Here is a 14,422-nt window from a genome sequence, read left to right as displayed (position 1 = left end):
GTGTGTGTGTGTGTGCGTGGGTGTGTGTTTGCTGGGGAGGGAACTAAGAGCTTTGCTCATACCAGGGAACAGTCTCAGCTTCAGCCTCAGCCTCAACCTCAGCCTTAGTCAAACTTTAGAGAGAAGGAGTTTTGTTGTTAGTATTTTGAAAAAGTGGAGAAGAGAAAAGAGACTTTCTTTTCATTCTAAAGGAGACTGTCAATGGGAAAGTGTGTCAGTAATAGTGTTACATAAAACAAAGTGGGTAGAAACAAGAATTTCCCTTTCTTATTGCTCTCAGGCATGGAAAACACCTAGTATTGTTTGCTATCTAAGGCACTGGCTCTACATTATTTAGATTTAAATCCCTGCTTCATCATTTACATTCTGTGTGACCTGAGGCATGTTGTTTTACTTCTCTATGTCTCAGTCTCTTGTTTCTAAGGTGTCATAAAAATAGTATACATGGCCAAAGAGAATTTTAAATACAGAGTGAAATAGTTTATAAAGTGAATAGTGCTCAGGATGCACTGTAGGAAATATTATTATTATTATTATTATTATTACACATATTATGACTTGCTGGTTTTTTGTTTTGTTTTATTTGTTTGTTTTTGTTTTGTTTTTTGAGACAGGGTTTCTCTGTATAGCCCTGGCTGTCCTGGAACTCACTTTGTAGACCAGGATGGCCTCGAACTGAGAAATCTGCCTGCCTCTGCCTCCTGAGTGCTGGAATTAAAGGAGTGTGCCACTACCGCCCGGCTTGCTGTTTGTTTTTTGTGCGAGATAAAATAGTTATTAGGCTATTACCATTTGAAACCATACAAACAAAAAATCCCCTATACTCAATGCATATTTATAGATTATTTTCTCTGTTATAAATCTGATAATAGAAGTAAATGGTAAGGTAGCTAGCTGGCTTGGGTAGGGACAGTAGGTTGCAGAAAATCTGGTATGAAGAAGCTTTTTTTGACGTTTAATAATTTTTTAATTATTAGATATTGTCTTTATTAACATTTCAAATTTTATCCCCTTTCCTCATTTCCCGTCCGAAAACCCCCGTATCCCATCCCCCCTCCCCCTGCTCACGAACTCATCCACTTCCACTTCCCTGTCCTGGCATCCCCCTACACTGGGGTGTCGAGCCTTTGTAAGTCCAAGGGCCTCTCCTCCCATTTATGTCCCACAAGGCCATCCTCTGCAACATATGCGGCTGGAGCTTTGATTCCCTCTTTGGTTGGTGGTTTAGTCCCTGGGAGCTCTGAGCATACTGGTTGGCTCACATTGATGTTTCTCCTATGGGGCTTCAAACTCCTTCAGCTCTTTCAGTCCTTTCTCTAGCTCCTTCATTAGGGACCCTGTGCTCAGTCTAATGGATGGCTGTGAGCATCCTCTTCTGTATTTGTCAAGCACTGGCAGAGCCTCACTGGAGACAGCTATATCAGGTTCCTGTCAGTAAGCTCTTGTTGGTATTCACAATAGTATCTGGGTTTGGTGACTCTATATGGGATGGATCCTCAGGTGTGACAGTCACTGGATGGTCATTCCTTCAGTTTCTTCTCCACACTTTCTCTCTGTGTCTCCCCCATGGATATTTTGATCCTCTTCTAAAAAGGATCAAAGTATCTACACTATGGTCTTCCTTCTTCTTGAGCTTCATGTGGTCTGTGAATTGTATCTGAAGATGTGACTATTTGTATAAGACTGGCAAAGATGGGGAGATGGGCTCTTCTTGAGCAATTCACAACGGTTAATGGTATTTGGGAAGAATGCATTATTTTCATTGATAATGTAGACACTGATTAGTTGTCCATATTCCAGTAAAAATAATCTCCCCATTAGCTCATTTATATAGCACTAATTAAACTCAGTGGGTCATAAGCAGAATATAGAAGGGGTGTTGTTGAGAAGTAGTGTTTCAGAAGGAGGAAGGGAGGCTGGAGAGTGCAATGAGGGAGAAAATGACTAAAATATATTGTTATGCTTGTATAAAACTCTCAAATAATTTAAAAAGAAAAAATAACTTTAAAAATAAAGTATCTATTTGTAGGGGTTAATCTTTAGATTTTGACCATTAAACAATGTTCTTCAAATCTAAAAGAGACCACCTTGTGTCCTGTAGCAATGCAATGCTGCTACCAGTTTAAGGAGAAAAGAGAAGCTCTGACTTTCCCCCCTAGAAGAATCACTAGTCTTGTGAGTGATGTGCAAACTGTGATGGAGACAGGGATGCCTGGATATGAGCCTTGATGACAATATCAATGGAGTAAGAGTTGTAATGAGGACATTGAATGGAAGAGGGAAGAAGTGAAAAACACTTAAAAGCTAGGAGGAGGAAATTATATTTACTGATAGGAAAAATGGCCAAATCCAGGATAGCTCTGAGTAGACAATGATGATTTCATCATTATAAAGTACAAAGACAAAGTTCTTAGTCTTCTGGGGTGTTCATGTAGATTTTTAAATTATTTTTACAGGTTAGATTAAAAAGAAAAAATTTCAAACCTTTCAAATATGACATTTTCTTACAAAAATAGTATACCTCAGTAGGTTTTGTTTGCATTGAGGACATATGGTTCTTATGAATACAGGGATGTCCAAAGTTCTTCTCAGGAACATTCTGCTGGGTTTGACTTCAGACTGAAGGCTTCTTCAAGTCATTATATCCATGTCAGGGTCTCAATAAGTGTGTATGGAGGATTGTTTCCAGCTTTCTTTAGGTTGGTTAGTCTTGATTCTTAGGGGACCAGAATCCTCATGTTGCAGTTGCCTTGACTCCAAGTTTCAATTCCATTTCCACGGTTCAAGGGGCACAGTTTTCCTGTCTTTCTAGAAAGTACACAGAGAGCTCCCAGAAATATTATTAGTTATGTTTACCCACATGATTATTTGAAGTACAATAAACCCCCACTCTTTTCTTCTCTTTTTAGAGTAGAACTTTCAGTCCACTAAATCCCAGAGAAATGGCTTTTGTGGATCCCAGATGCTTGTGTTTCATTCTTCTTTGTACAATAACTGGCTATTCTTTGGAGATGAAAGGTAAATGAATACATTTAATCAATTTTAATGAAGTAGTCTTAAAAGATATGAACAGTGTTTTCAGTATATATCATAAAAGTGTAAAGCTGGTAGATAACATCAGTAGTATTGCCAGCATGTAAAAAAAATATATGTTCTTGATATCTACTCACATGGATAGATAAGGTAACATGATCATATTTTCATGGGTTAAATGCTACATCATAAAATAATTACCAGACTTCTTATATATGTTATTTTGAGGAAATAACTTAAGTATTTGAAATTATATATTCCTAGCACAACTTGAATCTTTTCTTAGTATTCTTACTTTTATGACAAACGGAGAAAGCAGAAAATGGAAGTTAAACACTTTGGTGTATACTGAAGTATTGCATACTTCAATACAAATAATAATGAGTTTTTCAGTGTCTGATGAACACTTAGTTTGATATGGATTTCTAACTTCAAGGAAGAAAACAACAAATTTGATGGGTCATTTTTACTGGGGAGACTTTCTAGGTTCAGATGTGGAGTCCATGGGCAAGTTATATGAAAATGAACAACATTCATCAGAGAGAGTTAGTCAAAAGCTAACATGACGGTAATACTGTAGTGCTACTAGATGTGCTAGTGTGTAGGAAAGGCTTGGTTTTTCAAACTCTGGAGATAGCTCTGAACTTCAGTGAGCTGTAGATTTTATTATCTCCACAGACTACTCACAAGCCATGCCTGTACTCCAAATTCTTAAGGTTCTTTGCCTTTGCCTTTTCTTCTCCTGCATCCATCACAATTTTTATGCTGATCATAACATAATACTGAGTGAGTATCGAGTGGTACTTTTTACTAGAGACACTTTTGTAACCATTATTTATATAATATTACACAAATTCTGGTGTACATGTCCACTGACAATTTTCCAAAGTAAGTGTACAGCCTTAATTTCTAAAGAGACAAAGGTCACATTTTCCTCATGTGCTTTCTTTAACAAGGACAGTTACACAGAAATATTATGGACTTCAAATTTATTAATATAGCAAAAACATTTCCCTTGGCTTTCTTGTGGTTGCTGGTAGTGGTTGTTTTTGTTTGTTTGTTTTGTTTTTGTTTTTGTTTTTTTGAGACAAGGCTTCATTGTGTAATAGTACAGGCTGTCCTGGGCTCACTTTGTAGACCTGGGTGACCTTGAACTTACAGAGATTTTTCTACCTTTGCATCCTGAGTAAACATCTCCCTTTTCTCATGTAGCATTTTGAGATTACTTTAGTATATCCACAAAGTTATGAAACCACTACTGCCATAAAATTCCAGAACACTTTTGTCCTCTGACAGAGAGACCCTGTGCTCCTGGTGACCACTAATCTACTATCTTCACATACATATGGTTTTATGAGACTGCTTCCCTGTATGCAGAATATGATTTCAAGGCTTTTCCAAGTACATCCCCTTATCAGTGCTGTACTAATTTTTCTAGTAAAATATTATCCTACTGTATAAATGTACTAGAATTTTTACCTAATAATCGGTTGATGGGTATTTGGAAATTATTCACATTCAACAATCTTCCTCATAAAATACAGGAAATATATAAATACTCTCCTGATTTCATTTCAGTTAATCCCCCTCAGGATTTTGAAATATTGGATCCTGGGTTACTTGGTTATCTCTATTTGCAATGGAAACCTCCCATGGTTATGGAAAAATTTAAGGGCTGCACACTAGAATATGAGTTAAAATACCGAAATGTTGATAGCTACAGCTGGAAGGTAAGGAAAGCTTCACTTGTGACGTCAGTGATCTGATCATTAGGTGTTTTCTTGTGACCACTGACTTTACTATCCATTACTTTGTGTGCCTTAACAGTTCTAGTTCCTATATGAAAAGCTGCTATGTAAGCTTTTGTGCTCTATTTTGACCTATTAAGACTACCCTTGGAAGTACAAGAAAACTAGTACTCAGAGAATATGAACTTGAAGAACATTTAAGCATTTTGCTGTATTTTATTCTTTCTTCTTTTACTAGATTATTTTCTATAATTCTAAAAAATTCTTTAATGTCAAGTTAAATCTGCATACACATCACAGAACATGGCATTGTTCTTTACATGGATGACAAGATCTCAAAGAAAGCTTATTGAATTATTAGCTATTTATAAAGTCAACTATTGTGTTCATTTGGAGCTCTGTAACAAAAGGCATACCATTAACTCTGTAATTCAACTGGGGAATATTAATGAGCAACTCAAGCTTAATATTTATTGAAAAACTTTTTAGAAAAGATACACTGCTTTGTTACAGAAATATAAGACTCTCATATTAATTTTTCATCTTTCAAATACTTAGAAATTGTCCAATTTTCTCCAGGTGCCTCTTAGACTTTTTATTTTATAGAATTCTTGAAGGTTTTATAGTATATCTGAAATGACAAATCTTTGGCCATGCAATACCCATATCTGAAAATGATCCATTTAACTCCAAATTAAAAGCTCATGTTCCTATCACAGACTCTTTTCCTTTGCTAAATGTCTTCTGTTTTGTTTTGAATGACCTAATTGAATAATACCATATACAAAGGTTACTATTGACAGAACTATATCTCGGGTAATATACCGAATAATAATCTTAGATATTAATTGTTAAGTTCCATGTAATTCTAAAGTGGACTGTTTCATCCTTTTATCAAACAGACTATAATTACTAGGAATCTAATTTACAAGGATGGGTTTGATCTTAATAAAGGCATTGAAGGAAAGATACGTACGCATTTGTCAGAGCATTGTACAAATGGATCAGAAGTACTAAGTCCATGGACAGAAGCTTCTTATGGGATATCAGATGAAGGTTAAAACATTTATTTTTCACATTTGATATTATCAGAAAAAATCCATGTAGAGAATAAGTTCCCTAACCTTTATGATGAATGAATCATATAGATGACTTTATGCACAGTAAATCCTGTGACAATTAGACATAAATAGAATCTTTCTTAGTATAAGTGAGCTGATTTTTTTAACTCAATAAATCAACAAATTTTAAAAAAAAATCAAACTAAGTCTACATCTTATTGGTAGAGTCCTCAGTATGGAATTATATTAGTAAATGGGGATGGGAATTTGCTCCATTATTGAGAGCATCTTAGAATAATTAATTTAATAGTTAGACATGAACTAGTAAATAAGCCCTCAATCCTTGTCAGATTTGCATATACTCCTTACAGTGAAGTGATTTCTGGTAGCTTCCTTTTGCAATCTTTCTCATTATGCTGATTGCTAAATTAAGTGGCAGTGCCAAAGGAAATAACATTGCATAGTGATTGCATAGGTGATCTGTCACCATGTCTCTCAGGTATTCATAGTTCATTCATTTCATAGGAAGTTTGGAAACTAAAATTCAGGACATGAAGTGCATATATTATAACTGGCAGTATTTGGTCTGCTCTTGGAAACCTGGTAAGACAGCACATTCTGATACCAACTATACCATGTTTTTCTGGTAAGTATTTTTATACTTAAAAATCTTTCATTGGACAAACATCTGTCAAGATTAGTCCAGAATACAGGCAAATGTATCTCTACTGACTTACAACCATTTTCTTCACCAGAGCCACATGTATGATGATAATTAATCATAATTATGTGGGAATCTCAAGTTGAACATATAGCAAGGCATTCCATGACTGTTTCTGTACACGATGAAGTATTTCATCCTACAAACAGCTGGGTTCATTGTTTTAAAAGTTTGAATATTTTTTATACACTTTGCTTTTTATAAAGCAGTAATCTGTTAAACTGGAACTTCTTGCTGTTTTTAAATTAATTGTTAGTGAAGCTTTAAAAACAGAACCTTTTAAAGATTTTATTTTCTATGCACATTTAATACATGCTAGGCACACTCACCCCTTCCCTACCTTATTTTCTTCCCTCCTTCTCAACAAGCCCTATCCGACTATCTTGTCTTCTTGTTTTGTTTTAATTCTCATGTTGTGGTCAGCTGAATTTAACTAGGGCTTGTGTGGGCATGCATATGGAACATGGGCGATGGACCAGTGAAAACATAACCCTCCCCCTGTCAGCAGCCAGTTCCTTAATTGCTTTATGGTAATACAATCACCCACCACATTCTGACATTCATTTGCTAAGTTGCACATCTGTTTTTCATTTCCCTTCTCTATTGTAAGAATCTTCCTTTAGACTCCCCTCATTCCTCACTTGGACATCTGCCATGACCTCCCAAATGGTGGCTGCTCAGATTGTACCATTTTTCCTTTCTGCTCATTTCTGCATCCTGGATCTACCTTTGTCTTCCTTGTCTTTTTATATACCATCTCCTGAACATATATCCACAGTACCTGCATATTATGTCCAGGATCAAATCAGGTCGCCTTTCAAGTTTTCCCCTCACTGTATCACTATATCCTTTCCAAAACTATATCTTGCTATGGCCAGGATCAGTATGCTACTCTATAGATCCATCTTTACATTTCTTTTCATTATCCATGTCTCGACTTTTGTGCACTTTGCAATCTGGAATGGCCTCTGCCTCACTTGGTTACCAATTCTTTTTTATCCTTCTAGGCCCATGTGATGTCTAAATTCATTGATTCTGCTGATCATGCCAGTTTCTGTTCATCTTTGCTACTGAACTATTGCTTTTTATAGCACTTGCTTTTTTTGTTTGGATGATACTCAAACTTATCTCATATTTTGTCTCTTCAAGTTTTTTTTAAATATTGGTGAATGTAAAACAATTCTCACATTTCTCTTAACTAATCACAGAAGGCCGTACTCACAATAAACTAATACTAAACATTAACTAAATGAATAAAACCAACGATGGCAACATGGATAAATGGAAAAATCAAAGACTGTACATTTACCAAAGAAAGACAAAGCAAGAAAAGCCAAGCTTGTAGTATTTGTGACCTTTAAGCAAACTCTCTGATTTCATCTTTTAAAACAAAAACACAATATATAAATGATTGGGCATAAAGGATTAGTGCTTTTGAGAACAGGGCTCTAAACCCTGCTCTGGCATCATGTAGCTGGGGAGCCTTGAGCAAACAATTTCCTCTTGAGGGAATGTTTCACTTTCCATATCTTAAATTGAATGGACACATTTCTAAATTTTTGGTAATAAAATCAATAAATATTAAACATTTGTTAAATGAGAAACACTGCTCTAGTTTAAAAAAAAACACAACAAAGAAGAAAGGAAGCCATTCTCCTGTGTCCTTCATGTTTAATATAACTTATCCTCCCTTAGTAAAATGGGGAGAAATAAAGATTAACATTTCACAGAGCATATGTCATTTTTCACAGACACAAAGTCACACGGTCAATTTTTGTAAACCTAAACAACCTTTGGGCATATTCATGTATACCTGTCACCCCAGAATTTGGAAGGCTAATGTATAACAATCATGAATTTGACACCAGACTAATGGGCTACATAGTAAGTTCCAGGATAGAGTATAGTGAAATCCTATGTCAAAGAATAATGAATAAACAACATCAATAGTGAATATGGAGTCTCCTGCACTGTAAGTAGGCACCTTTCCAAAAGACTAAAATTTATAAACACTTCCCTAAATTAGGGCACTTGGTATAAACTGCATTTAGTAGAGTTTAGATATTTTTGCTAGCTCCTTATCAGCTGCTATGCTGGTCTCATTTTAGAAGGGATTTTTGGCTGCTTTTAAAGCCAAAATTACATTTTGCATTGCAAGCTAATATTTTTAGGGGGGATAAGTCAGGAATTATTGATTTAAGAATCAGTTGTTAACAAGTCCTTTCATCCCAATCAGCTATATCACCCATGCAAAGTTAACTTTAAATGCTATGGTAAAATCTCTTGCTTAAGGCAAAGGGAAAACTACATGTTACTTGATAAAGTTACACTGCACTTTGCTTTGTTCATTTCACTTTTTCCTCTAGTCATGGGTTTTCAGGCTCCTTTCATAGTGCTATAATATCAGCAGATTTCTTTTTATTTTAGTAAACTTAAGAAAATTATATATCTGTTCTTACATCTTATTTCTACTCAAATTGTTTTCTTTGTCAAATATTACCAAGGCTACCTAAGTATTCTCAATCTTTAATTCACAAATTTTGATGAGTCAACAAAAAGTAAATAGATGGCTAATACTTGAGTCCCTTTGAGATTTTATGAAGATTAACATTGAACTGAAACTTGATGATGTTCACTATTCCTGTTTTTCCTGCTGTTGAATCTATAGATCTTATTACTGCACGTAATAAGATAGTAGGTGCACTAAGGCATAGAATGCTGTTAAATGATTCTTTTTCGTGTTATTGATTTTATAACTTAACTTTTTCTACTTATTTGAGAATGTTGTACATGTGTAACATATTTACATCATTTCTACCTCTCCCTCTCCTCCCTCCAACTGGTCTTGTAACATCTCAATTCCTCCCAAATTTATGACATCTTTAAAAAAATTGTTATATGTATATGTATATGTATATATGAGTGTGTGTATGTTTATATGTATAATCTATCAAATCAATATACTGTACTCATATGTGTATTTCATATAATATAATAACATTATTTAAAACTGAGCACCAAGATTCAAAAAAAAATGCTACTAAACAATTCCTAAACTGCTTCTTGTGTTATAGGTATGAGGGCTTGGATCATGCCTTACAGTGTGCTGATTACCTCCAGGATAATGAAAAAAATGTTGGATGCAAACTGTCCAACTTGGACTCATCAGACTATAAAGATTTTTTTATCTGTGTTAATGGATCTTCAAAGTTGGAACCCATCAGATCCAGCTATACCGTTTTTCAACTTCAAAATATAGGTGACATGAGCAAATAAAGTCAACTTAAAATTTGTTGATTTTCCTCTAGGCTATTTCTAAGTGAGCAGAAGATGCAAGAAGAGAGAGTGAGATTTATTAAAGTGATGGAAGTACAAACCCAGAAGCATATGACAATCCACAGAATCTATTAATCATGGCATCCAATGATAAATGATTGAGAACCAAAGCAATTTTATTTCTTCAGAATTTGTATTTTTATTTCTAACAGTTATAAGTGTGAAAGGCTCTATAATCAGGCAGATATGGTGCAATGCCAGATGTATAGTGACCGCAATATATGTGTTACTTAGAAAGCAGTCACAATAGTAGTTGTAGTAAAAGTGGTTTGGTTGTTTCTAAAGTTGTAAAAATGGGGTAATGATTGCAATGACTTAGGCTTCTTCTTTTTTCTCTTGGCTTTAAATATTTATCAGTGTAGGCTTTATCAAAAACAAATGAACAAAAATTAATTTTCCATGCTGTGTGGTGGTGGCACATGTTGTTAATTTCAAAACTTGGAAGGCAGAAGCAGGTAGACTTCTTAAACACCTGGGCAAACCTGGTCTACAAAGCAATTACTAGGACAGCCAAGGCTACACAGAAAATCTCTGTCTCCAAACATGCACGCATGCGTGTGCGTGCGCGCACACACACACACACACACACACACAAACACACTCATAGTCACAGAGAGAGACACACACACACACAGACAGAGACAGAGAGACACAGAGAGAGACAGAGAGACACAGAGACAGACAGAGAGAGACAGAGACAGAGCAGGGGGTGAGTTTCTCAAATAACAAAATTTCTTAAGAAGTTCATCTTGGATAATCCATCCTTTCATCTTAGCTCTAAATTTTGTCTCTGTATCTATATCCTTTCATGGGCACTTTGTTCCCTATTCTAAGGAGGAATGAAGTATCCACACGATGGTGTTCCTTCTTGGTTTTCTTGTATCTTGCAAAATGTATCTTGGGTGTTCTAAGTTATCAGTGAGTACATATCTAGTGACTTCTTCTGTGATTGGGTTACCTCACTAAGGATGATATCCTCCAGATACATCCATTTGCCCAAGAATTTCATAAATTCATTGTTTTTAATAGCTGAGTAGTACTCCATTGTGTAAATGTACCACATTTTCTGTATCCATTCCTCTATTGAGGGACAAAAATTTAGAGCTAAGNTGAAAGGATGGACTATCCAGAGACTACCCAAACCAGGGATCCATCCCATCATCAGCCACCAAACCCAGATGCTATTGCACATGCCAGCAAGATTTTGCTGAAGGGACCCTGATATAGCNGCCTCTTGTGAGGCTATGCCAGTGCCTGGCAAACACAGAAGTGGATGCTCACAGTCAGCTATCAGATGGAACACAGGGCCCCCAATGGAGGATCTAGAGAAAGTACCCAAGGAGCTGAAGGGTTCTGCAACGCTATAGGTGGAACAACAATATGAACTAACCAGTACCCCCCGAGCTTGTGTCTCTAGCTGCATATGTAGCAGAAGATAGCTTAACCGGCCATCATTAGGAAGAGAGGCCCCTTGGTCTTGCAAACTTTATATGCCCCAGCACAGGGGAACGCCAGGGCCAAGAAGTGGGAGTGGGTGGGTAGGGGAGCAGGGGCAGGGGGAGGGTATAGGGAACTTTTGGGATAGCATTTGAAATGTAAATAAAGAAAATATCAAAAAACATATTTTATACAAATATATTTTATAATATATATTATATATACTAAAAAAAAAAAGAAGTTCATCTTGATTGGCAACTTTGGTTTTCAGTCACATTATGAGAATAATCTTGACCCATGCAGTTTGTCTCTGAAAATTTTACTTATGGAATGTCCCAAGCTTTATATGAAGGATGCTGCTAACTTATAAACTTTCATGTTGAAATAGTTTCCTTCTGCTTTTCAGTTAAACCATTGCCACCAGAATTCCTTCATATTAGTGTGGAGAATTCCATTGACATTAGAATGAAATGGAGCACACCTGGAGGACCCATTCCACCAAGGTGTTACACTTATGAAATTGTGATCCGAGAAGACGACATTTCCCGGGAGGTATGGATATTGTACTTATTTGTTCAAAATCATAAATATAAATTTTTAAAATGTAACAGGACACTGCATAATCAAAATCTGTTGCTGTTCAAAAAAAGAGTTAGACCATGATAAATATTTCAGTTTATTTTCCAAGAGGCAAAATCCAGTGGACAAAGGAAATATATGTATATTTAAACAAAAGTTTAAGTAATCACACCAATTTTAATGTTGCAAATACAATCTAGTCACTTGTTTTCAATTTGTTTTAATAAATTAAATGTCTCCAGGAAATCGAAATAGATTGCACGGCCTCCAATAAGACTCAAACAAAACACAGGTGCATGCGGACACACACACACACACACACACACACACACACACACACACACACACACACACACACTACTTATTTAAGTACAACCATGAGGTAAAAATTAAGAGTCCTCAGGTATACTAGACATTTCCTAGAGAAGAAAGGATTGTAAAGAAAGTGATCATTGTGAGAGTCCAAACCTCAATGATATGGTGATTTCTTTTACCCCACCTTGGTATACCTTGTTTTATTTATTTCCAATTTAGAAATTGGTAGAGACAAGAAGGTGAACTACTAGTTTTCAATGACTCAATTCATATACAGGTGAGAAAAATGCTTACTGATTTAGTATACATGTCCCAGGCTAGTTAACTGACTTGGCAGTCAGTTTGAAATAGATTCAAAACCTGTGTCCCATTCTACTTAAGTCTATACTATGTATTTTCAAGGCTCTGTAGATAAGTTAAATAAATAAAAAGCAATCATCACATATAAGAAGACCTCTGCAGCACTTTAAAGTGTAAACCTGAAGTAATTTCTTTAGGATTTTTTCCCCTTGTGGTCCCCATGAGAACATCTGAGTATCTTGTGGTAGTCTTATATATGAAGTGGTAGTTTTTTGTCAATTATTGAGCATTATTACTTGAGACTTTAAAGAATAATGAGACCAAAATAAGGAGGGGATGCACTTTGATGATGAATATTTTGGTTTCCATAAAATCAGCATTCAGTAATTCACATATAGCCTTTTTCCATTTATAGAACTTGGAATATCTGACACTAATATGGAGATTGTGGACACTAAACTATGAAGAGTTGTGACTTATTGCACATGATGTTTCTTATTACAAGTAATCTATAAAAGAACAAAATATAAAGTAAAATACAGAGAAGTAGTAGAAGAAAATGCCTTTTAAAATCAGTGTAGAGTGGTGGACTTTTCTAGTAACTCAATGCTGTTGTTTTATGTCCCCAAACATTTTGAAGCAGAGAGATGAAATCATTGCTGTTGTACTGAGTTCAAATAAACACACTATAGTTTTCCTTGGCTTTCAGTCTGCCACAGACAAAAACGATATGAAGTTGAAGAGGAGAGCAAATGAAAGTGAAGACCTATGCTTTTTTGTAAGATGTAAGGTCAATATATATTGTGCAGATGATGGAATTTGGAGCGAATGGAGTGAAGAGGAATGTTGGGAAGGTATGTACTAAAAGGATGAGAACTAAGTAACTGGGCCTATTGGGTAGCAAAATGTATTTCTTCTCAGTGCAGTTGTAAATTGGAGATCAAATAATCTCATGCATCATCTGTAAATGGAGAAAAAGTAAGTAATTCAATCAAAGATAGGCTTACTGGAAATCTAACATTCATTTGGAACTAGATATCTTGTTCTGTTTTAATGGGGATATTTTTGTTTGTCTTTTATAAGCATTTCATATTTCTTAGGGCAAAGCCCAGAGTCCATTTTAATCAATATTTTTTGTGCTTTTAATTTTCACTAGAACAGAGTTTTTAAAGAAAGAGATGCAGCTGGCTCCAAGTGTCTAACAATACTTACTGGTCATTTTTCAAATTGACATGTTGTCCTGGTTTCATATCTGTTGCTGTGATAAAATATTCTATCCAAAAATCACTTGGGGAGGAAGGGCTTAATTAGCTCAGGATTCCTGGATACATACAGTCTATCACAGAAAAGCAGTTTAGATGGCAGAAATTCAAAACTGCTTCTCACATATACACTAAAGAACAGAAAGCAATGGGTGCATTTACATTGCTACTGCTCAGGCCCCTGTCTCCTTTTCATTTAGTCCATGGTCTATCCCATGGAATAGTGCATTCAGCCTCAATAATTTCCCTTGGCGGTTTCTTGCCACACCAGCACCATGCAACTACCCCCACAAACACCCAGTGGTCAGCTGCCGCAACACCCAGCAACCAGGTAGAAACAAAACTCTAGAAATTTATAATTAATCAGTCAGATTTATATGTCAATAAATTCTCAATTCACAAGATGCCCATAAAATAATATCAGGGCTAGTTGATAATGGTACAGGCTTCCCACCTATATTAGACAAGTTGCCCCAATTATTCTGTCCCTATATGATAACATATCTACCTGTGACTATTTAAACCATGCAAATTCTGAATCATCTGTGCTCCGGCCCACAGGACACTTTATTCCATGGTCCTTGAGGGGGATCACAAACCTAGAGAGAAATGGGAATAAAGAAAGAGACG

At 35.7% G+C, this 14,422-nt stretch overlaps 1 protein-coding gene across 1 annotated transcript in view; it reads left to right on the top strand.

Annotated features, from left to right (window-relative positions):
• The window catches only part of Il13ra2 (interleukin 13 receptor subunit alpha 2), a 22,344-nt gene that overhangs the window by 2,929 nt on the left and 4,993 nt on the right, over nt 1-14,422 (top strand). The window contains exons 3-9 of the mRNA XM_021188579.1: nt 2,910-3,018; nt 4,612-4,763; nt 5,684-5,837; nt 6,368-6,488; nt 9,638-9,822; nt 11,743-11,888; nt 13,240-13,384. Of these exons, the coding sequence (XP_021044238.1) occupies nt 2,943-3,018; nt 4,612-4,763; nt 5,684-5,837; nt 6,368-6,488; nt 9,638-9,822; nt 11,743-11,888; nt 13,240-13,384 (979 nt within the window). The 5' untranslated portion in view covers nt 2,910-2,942. The remainder of the gene's footprint in view (nt 1-2,909; nt 3,019-4,611; nt 4,764-5,683; nt 5,838-6,367; nt 6,489-9,637; nt 9,823-11,742; nt 11,889-13,239; nt 13,385-14,422) is intronic.

This window comes from Mus pahari, chromosome X, assembly GCF_900095145.1.
Source record: "Mus pahari chromosome X, PAHARI_EIJ_v1.1, whole genome shotgun sequence".
NCBI lineage: Eukaryota > Metazoa > Chordata > Mammalia > Rodentia > Muridae > Mus > Mus pahari.
Note: the sequence above shows the minus strand (reverse complement) of the source record. Positions and strands in the feature narration are given on the sequence as shown.